Source organism: Mesoplodon bidens, assembly GCF_964165515.1.
Source record: "Mesoplodon bidens genome assembly, chromosome: 2".
NCBI lineage: Eukaryota > Metazoa > Chordata > Mammalia > Artiodactyla > Ziphiidae > Mesoplodon > Mesoplodon bidens.
Window position 1 is genome coordinate 118,851,892 of NC_138177.1, and position 12,173 is coordinate 118,864,064.

Consider the following 12,173-nt stretch of genomic DNA (forward strand, 5'->3'; position numbering starts at 1 on the left):
GGTTCACAAAGCCTAAAATATTTACTACCTGGTCTTTTACAGTAAAAGTGTGGTGTATCAAAGGCAGCAAAGGCCAAGAAAGATAACTAAAAAGTGTTAACTGGGGGACTTCTCTGGTGGCACAGTGGTTAAGAGTCTGCCTGCCTATACTACAAAGCTACAGTAATCAAGACAATATGGTACTGGCACAAAAACAAAAACATAGATCAATGGAACAAGATAGAAAGTCCAGAGATAAACCTATGCACCTATGGTCAACTAGTCTATGACAAAGAAGGCAAAGATATACAATGGAGAAAAGACAGTAAGTCTTTTCTCCAATAAGTGGTGCTGGGAAAACTGGACAGCTACATGTAAAAGAATGAAATTAGAACACTCCGTAACACCATACACAAAAATAAACTCAAAATGGATTCGAGACCTAAATGTAAGACCAGACACTATAAAACTCTTAGAGGAAAACATAGGAAGAACACTCCTTGAAATAAATCACAGCAAGATCTTTTTTAATCCATCTCCTAGAGTAATGGAAATAAAAACAAAAATAAACAAGTGGGACCTAATGCAACTTCAAAGCTTTTGCACAGCAAAGGAAACCATAAACAAGACGAAAAGACAACCCTCAGAATGGGAGAAAATATTTGCAAATGAATCAATGGACAAAGGATTAATCTCCAAAATATATAAACAGCTCATACAGCTCAATATTAAAGAAACAAACAACCCAATGCAAAAATGGGCAGAAGACCTAAATAGACATTTCTCCAAAGAAGACATACAGATGGTCAAGAAGCACATGAAAAGTTGCTCAACATCGCTAATTATTAGAGAAATGCAAATCAAAACTACAATGAGGTATCACCTCACACCAGTTAGAATGGGCATCATCAGAAAATCTACAAACAATAAATGCTGGAGAGGGTGTGGAGAAAAGGGAACCCTCTTGCACTGTTGGTGGGAATGTAAATTGATACAGCCACTATGGAGAACATTATGGAGGTTCCTTAAAAAACTAAAAATAGAATTACCATATGATCCAGCAACCCCACTACTGGGCGTATACCCAGAGAGAAAACCATAATTCAAAAAGACACATGCACCCCAATGTTCATTGCAACACTATTTACAATAGCCACATCATGGAAGCAACGTAAATGCCCATCAAGAGACGAATGGATAAAGAAGTTGTGGTACATATATACAATGGAATATTACTCAGCCATAAAACGGAATGAAATTGAGTCATTTGTTGAGATGTGGATGGATCTAGAGACTGTCATACAGAGTGAAGTAAGTCAGAAAGAGAAAAACAAATATCATATATTAATGCATGTATGTGGAAACTAGAAATATGGTACAGATGAACCGGTTTGCAGGGTAGAAGTTGAGACACAGATGTAGAGAACAAACGTATGGACACCAAGGGGGGAAAACCGCGGTGGGGTGGGGATGGTGGTGTGCTGAATTGGGCGATTGGGATTGACATGTATACACTGATGTGTATAAAATTGATGACTAATAAGAACCTACAGTATAAACAAACAAACAAACAAACAAAAAACAACTAATACTAAAAAAAAAAAAGAGTCCGCCTGCCAATGCAGGGGACACGGGTTCGAGCCCTGGTCTGGGAAGATCCCACGTGCTGTGGAGCAACTAAGCCCTTGCACCACAACTACTGAGCCTGCGTTCTAGAGTCTGCGAGCCACAACTACTGAAGCCCATGTGCCTAGAGCCCGTGGTCCGCAACAAGAGAAGCCACCGCAGTGAGAAGCCCGTGCACTGCAGCGAAGAGTAGCCCCTGCTCGCCACAACTAGAGAAAGACCCAATACAGCCAAAAATAAATAAATAAATTAATTTTTTAAAAAGTGTTAACTGGAATTGGTGATAGATTACCAGTGACCTTCATAATGGCTTTATTTGGAGTGTGAAAGCATAAACTAGATTTTGGTGTTGGGGTGATCATAGTTTGATTCCTGACTCAACTGCTTGTTAGCTGTTTGGTCTTGGGAAGTCATTTAACCTCTATGAGCTCCAGTTTCCTGAGCTGTAAATTGGGGATAAACAGAGCTACCTTCTTTTTTTTTTTTTTTCGGTACACGGGCCTCTCACTGTTGTGGCCTCTCCCGTTGCGGAGCACAGGCTCCAGATGCGCAGGCTCAGCAGCCATGGCTCACAGGCCCAGCTGCTCTGCGGCATGTGGGATCCTCCCAGACCGGGGCACGAACCTGTGTCCCCTGCATCGGCAAGCGGACTCTCAACCACTGCGCCACCAGGGAAGCCCTGAGCTACCTTTTTGAGTTATTGTAAAGATTAGCAATAATGCATGTAAACCATAAAACACAGTGTCTGGCTTAGAGTAAGTACTCAATAAATGCAAACCCTTGCTTCATTTAATCTTCTGTCCCCCAAATTGCTTTTCTTTTATAGGTAATGCCTTTTCACTATTAATATTTTATTTTTGTCCTCTGTGCTCTCTATGTTTTACAAGTCTTTGCTCAAATCTCACCTCTTAAATGAGGCCATCCTAGTTAATATTGACTCTCCTGTTTAATACTGTAATCTGCCCTCCCCAACCCAGCATTCCTAACCCTCCTACCGTTTTCTACTTTTTTTTTCTTCTCATAGCACTTAACTATCTAGAGAATTTACTAATATATTATGTTTATTGTTTACTATATGTCTTCCCCACCTGTATGTAAGATTCTTGCCTGTTTTATACAGTTAGATATTCCAAGCGCCTAAATGGTACCTGGCACATAGTAGGTGCTCTGTTAATATTTGTTGAGGAGCTAAATGGAAAAAGAATAGGCGAGGATTTTTTTTTCCTGCTCAGGACTGGATGTGCTCCTTCAATCTGGGGACTTGTCTTTTCTCACCTCTTTAAAGTTCTCAACCATTATCTGTTAAAATGCAGCTGTGCCCCATCCACTCCATTTTATTCTCCTGCAGCTCCTGTTAGAATATATTGACCCAATCATTCCATCCTCAGTGTCTCCTAAGTTCTTTCTTTGACAATGATTTAGCGCTCTGTTTCATTTGAAGGAAATTTCCTCAGCTCTATCATCGTCTCTCTCTCTCTCTCTTCTTTTAATCGGGGTATAGTTGTTTTACAATGTTGTGTTAGTTTCTACTGTACAGTGAAGTGGAGTTCCCTGTACTGTGCAGCAGGTTCTTATTTGTTATCTCTTTTATATATATTAGTGTATATAAGTCAATCTCAATCTCCCAGTTCATCCCACCCCCACCCCTATCATTGTCTCTTTTTAGCTGTGTCTAGTCTACTCTTCAACCTGTTAATTGAATTTTTATTGCAATGACAATATTTTTTTGTGCCTAGAATTTCTATTTCTTCCTTCCTATTCCTTCCTGCTTCTTCCTTTCCATTCTTTCCTGTACTTGTTTCATGGTTTCTAATCTTCCCTTTATCTCCTTGGATATTTTAAATATTCCCAGATTAAGATTTCTTTCAGGCTTTTCTGTTATCCCCAGTCCTTGGAGTGTGAACCCTTCCATTTGTTTAGTCAGCTGGATTTCTTGCTACGGTTCATTCCTTGTTGCGGTCTGTAATTTTGGATGGTGAGCTCACCCTTCACAGTGGTTGTCTGGCATTTGCCCTTGCTGGGGTCTTAAGAGTTAGCAACTGAAAAGGCTCCAAAAAAGCACCACTGAATGCCCTGTCTTTGGAGGTGAGGATGAGCGTGGCAGAGTGCAGGTGTTAAGGAAGGTGCCCTGAGTTCACTTCCCCACTGTGAAACTATTTGCGTAACTGTGCGCAAATTACTCTTGGAGTCTTAATTCTCTTAATTATGAAATAAAGATAATAATTCCTATATACTAGAGATGTTGTGAGGAATTAGTATGATAGTAAAGTTAAGGAACTTATCACAATGTTTAGTATGTATGAAGTGCTTAATATATGCCAAAAAGTATTTTAAAGACTTGTCAATATCTTCTCCTTGCTTTGTGATATCAGGGAAGAAACATAATGCTTGTGAAAATAGCTTTTGAATATGTATGTGAAACAGAGAGACAGCCATTACATTTGGACACTGGTCAGATCTATCCCCTTTATTTGTTACACATATTAGCTGAAAATGGGGGAAAAACAATTCCAGAAGAACATGCTCACTTGGCTTTCAGCCACCACAGAGGAGCACTGATGAGAATGGAAGGAAGTTTCAGACATGATGCTTTTTAAAAAATAAGGCCTAATTAGAGACTGGGATCATTTGCCAACTATTTTGGATCATTAAAATAGAGCAGGAGGAAGAGTTCTTCTGCTGAGAAAAAAATGACCCAGATAAATTTCTTTGGTTTTATTCAAATAGAAAATATATTAATATCTTGGCTCTGTTGTCCTTGGTCATCAGTCCTTTCAAAGGTTAGAAAGAGAAAAGCAGAGCCCTGAACCTGTAACCAATGCTTAGTAAATACCGTGGGCTTATTACAGGGAAGGGATAGAGACACAGGCAAATTCTTGGCCAAAAGAACCTCATGTAACCTCACTTCTATCTCATGTAACTTTTGACCGCAAATCTTTCCTTAATTAATTGCCACTTTGAATCTGTGGATAAGGGAGGGTTAAAGGGCCAAAGTTAATGTATAAAAGCTGTATGATTTATCATGGGATAGATTATTTTAGTTCTCTGTAAACATTTCACAGAATGATTTGTAATTCTAATTTTCATGAAACATTTATAAAGACTAAAATTAGAAACATTTAAATAGAGAAATATTTTTAGATTCTAAGTACCTGATCTTCATAATCAGATCCTGTATCAGTGATCTCTCCAGTGTCCAACATCATCAAAGGATCAAGGTCTCTTGAACCTAAGGTTAGAAAAACAAAGATTACCTGATGGAGGCCATCCGTGTACATTTCTGAGGCAAACAAACGCCCACCAAGTTTCCATATTGTCCTGTTTACAAATATTTCCAGACTCTTCCCATCTGTCAGGCACTGTTTGGCCTGCAGATGGAAAATGCAGATGTAACAGAGCAGGACCCTATGGGGCCTTCCCAGGACAGACCCCCTCCCCCATATCCTCTGCTTTAGCTCCTCTCTGAAATACCTAGATAATAGTATCTGATGCACATTTCCTGAGTTGTTTTACAGATGCTAAAACCACCACCAAATGGAAGAAATTAACTACATGACGATCATGAACACCTAGCTCTCAGATCTACTAGTGCCTAAGGATTGATAATGTTAACCCCTGTGACACTGCCCAGTTACCTCACCATCAACCAATCAGAGAATTGTGCACAAGCTGATCACATACCCTGGGACACTCTCCCTCACTTGGCTTTTAAAAATACTTTGTTGAAATCCACAGAGAATTTGGGCTTTTTGAGCACTAGCTGTTCTGAACTCCTTGTTGGTCACCCTGCAATAAATGCTGCACTTTCCTTCACCACAACGTGGTGTCAGTAGACTGGTTTTACTGCATGTGGGGGAGTAGACCCAAGTACGGTTTGGTAACACAGATACCTAGACACTGTCTGCACCCTTAAGAAGACAATGATCTTGTGGAGGAGATGAATTTATCAACAGCAAGTTTCAGAAACCAAAAAGAAAGACTAATTCTGATTATTACTAGAGGAGGTGATGGGGGTGGGATTCTTCACAAGGAAATAGTTTGTGAGTCTAAACTGTGAGGGTGAATACGGGTGGTCCAGGAGGAGAAGTGGTTTAAGGGTGTGCAATGGTGGCTGAGAAAGAAGGAACACCAGGAGCAAAGTACAGAGTGAGAGTAGAGCAAGGGGTTTCCAGGAAAAGAAGGGCTGAGTTTGCTCATTCCATGAGAACCTGAGAAGTTTTTCCTCTAGCCTTTGGGTCACCTTAGTCCCCGAAGGTGAGAAAAATCAGGTTAACTTAACATATTAATATAGAGTTTTTCCCCCTTAGGTACTACAAGTTACACTGAATTACGTTCCCATTAATCCCCAAGGCTCACACTTAAACCAGTAATTTTCTTAATGGGACTCCTGAAGCACAATTGATTCATCGTCCTCATCTAATGACTCTTTCTTGCTGGGAAATATATATTACCTAACTAGCCAGAAAGACAGAATTCAGTGCTGTCCATAAAAAGGCAGGCACCCTGTGAAGAAACCAACCACTCCATGCTTCATTGTAAACTTGCCCTTGCCAAATAACTCTTGTTCAGAATATGCAATGAGTAATGTTTAATGAAGATGAATTTTCAAAAAAATGTCAAGCATCTCACACACTTCTCAGATATGGACCTCTCCCAGAGATGCTGCTTCCATACTTTCTTCAAGAAAAAGAATCAAGGTGTGTCCCCACACAGTCTTTCATCATTTCTACTCTTCTCATCATTACCCCTGCTGTTCACCAAATTGACTAAGTACTAACCCATTATCAAATCGACTAAGTACTAAGCAGTAACACCATTGTTTGTTGTGTTTGTAATTTAAAAAAAATTTTTTTTTAAGTACAGTAAAGGCTTTCAAAATGGAGATACCTGACCCATCAAACAATTTTGGACAAGTAACTAACTGTAGAGCTACCATGTATAGTTGCATAAATGTGTACTGCACAATTCTTGGTGATGCCCTTGGCAACACCAGTGTTAATAAGGTGCTTGTAGAATGGAGTTGGGAGGACTATTAATAAAGTGAGGCTAGAGGGGTGATATGGAAACATTAATTTTATATATAATTTTTTAAGTAGAAGGATTATATACTTGTAATTTTTCTGTCTCTGTGTTTTAAGTATTTTTCAGATAAATACTTTTATTTATAAGGTGCACCTTATAAATAAAAGGTGTACCTTAGGGCCAAACTACCTGATGTCTCAGAACCCAGTTGGAAGACCATTTTGCACTTATGTGTTGGGAGACAGTAAAGATGTCAGAAGTAAAACGTGCATTATTCCATTTTAAGATCATGGACATTTTAGAATTTAATATTTCATAGAATCCTACCCTGTCACTTTAGAAAAGAGGAAAATGAGCTGTGGAGAAGTTATATAGCTTGGCCAAGGTCATGCAGAAAGTGACTGAGATCAAAGACAGAAGTCACTGCTCCCATTTTTAACATAGCCTGCTGACTCCAAGCTGTAAGCAGGCAAAATCCAAATGACTTTATAAACATGACCTTTCATTACAGTGCTCTACAGGGGAGGACCTTGGAGGAGTGTGCTATCTCTTCTACATTCTGAGAAAATAGGAACAGTGAATGGCCGATGATGAAGTGGATCACTGGGTGGCTGAGGAAAGGGAAGAATAGAAAGTGCAATAAAGAGGTGTCACTCTAGCCTGTGACAGTCAAGGTGGCTGCTAGTGACAGCACCATTAAAGGCAATGCCAATTTTAACTAGCTTTCGTTACTTCCACAATATGGATATTATTCACCACTGACTAGTGGTGATAGATAGTCAAATGATACCCTCCCCTTGGAATCTAGAGTGATTCATGTGCAGTGAGCAACGTGATCTGAACACAAAAGCTCATTAAACATATAGCTGTTTCAGTTCCTGTGTCCTACTTATTTAATTAGAAACTGTTCTTTTGGTCGTTTTAATAAAGTACAACGTGAAGGACTCTTAGACAACCCAGTTAACAGAGATATTACACATTAATATTTGAAAATGAAACAAGATTATTAGAAAGCTATCTTCAGCGATGGTAGAATGAAGAAGTCTTTGTTTAAAAAGCAACTTCTCCTTATAAGGAAGAAGAGATTGGCTTTCCTAATAAAATGTTTTTTTTTAATTTTTTAATTAGTTTCTGCTTTATAACAAAGTGAATCAGTCATACATATACATCTGTTCCCACATCCCTTCCCTCATGCATCTCCCTCCCTCCCACCCTCCCCATCCCACCCCTCCAGGCGGTCACAAAGCACCGAGCTGATCTCCCTGTGCTCTGCGGCTGCTTCCCACTATCTATCTACCTTACGTTTGGTAGTGTATATATGTCCATGCCTCTCTTTCGCTTTGTCACAGCTTACCCTTCCCCCTCCCCATATCCTCAAGTCCATTCTCAAGTAGGTCTGCGTCTTTATTCCCGTTTTGCCCCTAGGTCCTTCATGACTTTTTTTTTTTTTAATTCCGTATATATGTGTTAGCATACGGTATTTGTCTTTCTCTTTCTGACTTACTTCACTCTGTATGACAGACTCTAGGTCTATCCACCTCATTACAAATAGCTCAGTTTCGTTTCTTTTTATGGCTGAGTAATATTCCATTGTATATATGTGCCACATCTTCTTTATCCATTCAGCCGATGATGGACACTTAGGTTGTTTCCAGCTTCGGGCTATTGTGAATAGAGCTGCAATGAACATTTTGATACATGTCTCTTTTTGAATTATGGTTTTATCAGGGTATATGCCTAGTAGTGGGATTGCTGGGTCATATGGTAGTTCTATTTTTAGTTTTTTTTTTTTTTTTTTTTTTTTTTTTTTCCGGTATGCGGGCCTCTCACTGTTGTGGCCTCTCCCGCTGTGGAGCACAGGCTCCGGACGCTCAGGCCCAGCGGCCATGGCCCACGGGCCCAGCCGCTCCGCGGCATATGGGATCCTCCCGGACCGGGGCACGAACCCGTATCCCCTGCATCGGCAGGCGGACTCTCAACCACTGCGCCACCAGGGAGGCCCCTATTTTTAGTTTTTTAAGGAACCTCCATACTGTTCTCCATAGTGGCTGTACCAATTCACATTCCCACCAGCAGTGCAAGAGTGTTCCCTTTTCTCCACACCCTCTCCAGCATTTATTGTTTCTAGATTTCTTGATGATGGCCATTCTGACTGGTGTGATATGATATCTCATTGTAGTTTTGATTTGCATTTCTCTAATGATTAATGATGTTGAGCATTCTTTCATGTGTTTGTTGGCAGTCTGTATATCTTCTTTAGAGAAATGCCTATTTAAGTCTTCTGCCCATTTTTGGATTGGGTTGTTTGTTTTTTTGCTATTGAGCTGCATGAGCTGTTTATAAATTTTGGAGATTAATCCTTTGTCAGTTGCTTCATTTGCAAATATTTTCTCCCATTCTGAGGGTTGTCTTTTGGTCTTGTTTATGGTTTCCTTTGCTGTGCAAAAGCTTTGAAGTTTCATTAGGTCCCATTTGTTTATCTTTGTTTTTATTTCCATTTCTCTAGGAGGTGGGTCCAAAAGGATCTTGCTGTGATTTATGTCATAGAGTGTTCTACCTACGTTTTCCTCTAAGAGTTTGATAGTTTCTGGCCTTACATTTAAGTCTTTAATCCATTTTGAGCTTATTTTTGTGTATGGTGTTAGGGAATGATCTTATCTCAAACTTTTACATGTCCCTGTCCAGTTTTCCCAGCACCACTTATTGAAGAGGCTGTCCTTTCTCCACTGTACATTCCTGCCTCCTTTATCAAAGATAAGTTGGCCATATGTGCGTGGGTTTATCTCTGGGCTTTCTATCCTGATCCACTGATCTATCTTTCTGTTTTTATGCCAGTACCACACTGTCTTGATTACTGTAGCTTTGTAGTATAGTCTGAAGTCAGGGAGCCTGATTCCTCCAGCTCCGTTTTTCGTTCTCAGGATTGCTTTGGCTATTCGGGGTCTTTTGTTTTTCCAAACAAATTTTGAAATTTTTTGTTCTAGTTCTGTGAAAAATGCCAGTGGTAGTTTGATAGGGATTGCATTGAATCTGTAGATTGCTTTGGGTAGTAGAGTCATTTTCACAATATTGATTCTTCCAATCCAGGAGCATGGTATATCTCTCCATCTATTTGTATCATCTTTAATTTCTTTCATCAGTGTCTTATAATTTTCTGCATACAGGTCTTTTGTCTCCTTAGGTAGGTTTATTCCTAGATATTTTATTCTTTTTGTTGCAATGGTAAATGGAAGTGTTTTCTTGATTTCATTTTCAGATTTTTCATCATTAGTGTACAGGAATGCCAGAGATTTCTGTACATTAATTTTGTATCCTGCTACTTTACCAAATTCATTGATTAGTTCTAGTAGTTTTTCGGTAGCATCTTTAGGATTCTCTATGTATAGTATCATGTCATCTGCAAACAGTGACAGCTTTACTTCTTCTTTTCCAATTTGGATTCCTTTTATTTCCTTTACTTCTCTGATTGCTGTGGCTAAAACTTCCAAAACTATGTTGAATAAGAGTGGTGAGAGTGGGCAGCCTTGTCTTGTTCCTGATCTTAGTGGAAATGGTTTTAGTTTTTCACCATTGAGGACAATGTTGGCTGTGGGTTTGTCATATATGGCCTTTATGATGTTGAGGAAAGTTCCCTCTATGCCTACTTTCTGCAGGGTTTTTATCATAAATGGGTGTTGAATTTTGTCGAAAGCTTTCTCTGCATCTATTGAGATGATCATATGGTTTTTCTCCTTCAACTTGTTAATATGGTGTATCACATTGATTGATTTGCGTATATTGAAGAATCCTTGCATTCCTGGAATAAACCCCACTTGATCATGGTGTATGATCCTTTTAATGTGCTGTTGGATTCTGTTTGCTAGTATTTTGTTGAGGATTTTTGCATCTATGTTCATCAGTGATATTGGACTGTAGTTTTCTTTCTTTGTGACATCCTTGCCTGGTTTTGGTATCAAGGTGATGGTGGCCTCGTACAATGAGTTTGGGAGTGTTCCTTCCTCTGATATTGTTTGGAAGAGTTTGAGAAGGATGGGTGTTAGCTCTTCTCTAAATGTTTGATAGAATTCGCCTGTGAAGCCATCTGGTCCTGGGCTTTTGTTTGATGGAAGATTTTTAATCACAGTTTCAATTTCAGTGCTTGTGATTGGTCTATTCATATTTTCTATTTCTTCCTGAGTCAGTCTTGGCAGGTTGTGCATTTCTAAGAATTTGTCCATTTCTTCCAGGTTGTCCATTTTATGGGCATAGAGTTGCTTGTAGTAATCTCTCATGATCTTTTGTATTTCTGCAGTGTCAGTTGTTACTTCTCCCTTTTCATTTCTAATTCTATTGATTTGAGTCTTCTCCCTTCTTTTCTTGATGAGTCTGGCTAATGGTTTATCAATTTTGTTTATCTTCTCAAAGAACCAGCTTTTAGTTTTATTGATCTTTGCTATCGTTTCCTTCATTTCTTTTTCATTTATTTCTGATCTGATTTTTATGATTTCTTTCCGTCTGCTAACTTTGGGGTGTTTTTGTTCTTCTTTCTCTAATTGCTTTAGGTGCAAGGTTAGGTTGTTTATTCGAGATGTTTCCTGTTTCTTAAGGTGGGATTGTATTGCTATAAACTTCCCTCTTAGAACTGCTTTTGCTGCATCCCATAGGTTTTGGGTCGTCGTGTCTCCATTGTCATTTGTTTCTAGGTATTTTTTAATTTCCTCTTTGATTTCTTCAGTGATCACTTCGTTATTAAGTAGTGTATTGTTTAGCCTCCATGTGTTTGTATTTTTTACAGCTCTTTTCCTGTAATTGATATCTAGTCTCATAGCATTGTGGTCAGAAAAGACACTTGATACAATTTCAATTTTCTTAAATTTACCAAGGCTTGATTTGTGACCCAAGATATGATCTATCCTGGAGAATGTTCCATGAGCACTTGAGAAAAATGTGTATTCTGTTGTTTTTGGATGGAATGTCCTATAAATATCAATTAAGTCCATCTTGTTTAAAGTATCATTTAAAGCTTGTGTTTCCTTATTTATTTTCATTTTGGAAGATCTGTCCATTGGTGAAAGTGGGGTGTTAAAGTCCCCTACTATGATTGTGTTACTGTCGATTTCTCCTTTTATGGGTGTTAGTATTTGCCTTATGTATTGAGGTGCTCCTATGTTTGGTGCATAAATATTTACAATTGTTATATCTTCTTCTTGGATCGATCCCTTGATCATTATGTAGTGTCCTTCTTTGTCTCTTCTAGTAGTCTTTATTTTAAAGTCTATTTTGTCTGATATGAGAAGTGCTACTCCAGCTTTCTTTTGGTTTCCATTTGCATGGAATATCTTTTTCCATCCCCTTACTTTCAGTCTGTAAGTGTCTCTAGGTCTGAAGTGGGTCTCTTGTAGCCAGCATATATATGGGTCTTGTTTTTGTATCCATTCAGCCAGTCTGTGTCTTTTGGTGGGAGCATTTAGTCCATTTACATTTAAGGTAATTATCGATATGTATGTTCCTATTCCCATTTTCTTAATTGTTTTGGGTTCGTTATTGTAGGTCTTTTCCTTCTGTTG

General features: G+C 38.9%; 1 protein-coding gene across 6 annotated transcripts in view; it reads right to left on the reverse strand.

Annotated features, from left to right (window-relative positions):
• Positions 1–12,173, reverse strand: part of AK5 (adenylate kinase 5) — a gene marked incomplete at its 5' end in the record, with an annotated part of 255,112 nt that overhangs the window by 110,525 nt on the left and 132,414 nt on the right. For 5 of the 6 annotated variants that reach the window (XM_081225212.1, XM_081225213.1, XM_081225210.1 and 2 more), the window contains one exon: positions 4,758–4,834. The exons of the other annotated variant lie outside the window; for it this stretch is intronic. In XM_081225212.1, the coding sequence (XP_081081338.1) occupies positions 4,758–4,834 (77 nt within the window). The remainder of the gene's footprint in view (positions 1–4,757; positions 4,835–12,173) is intronic. 6 annotated transcript variants of the gene reach the window in all.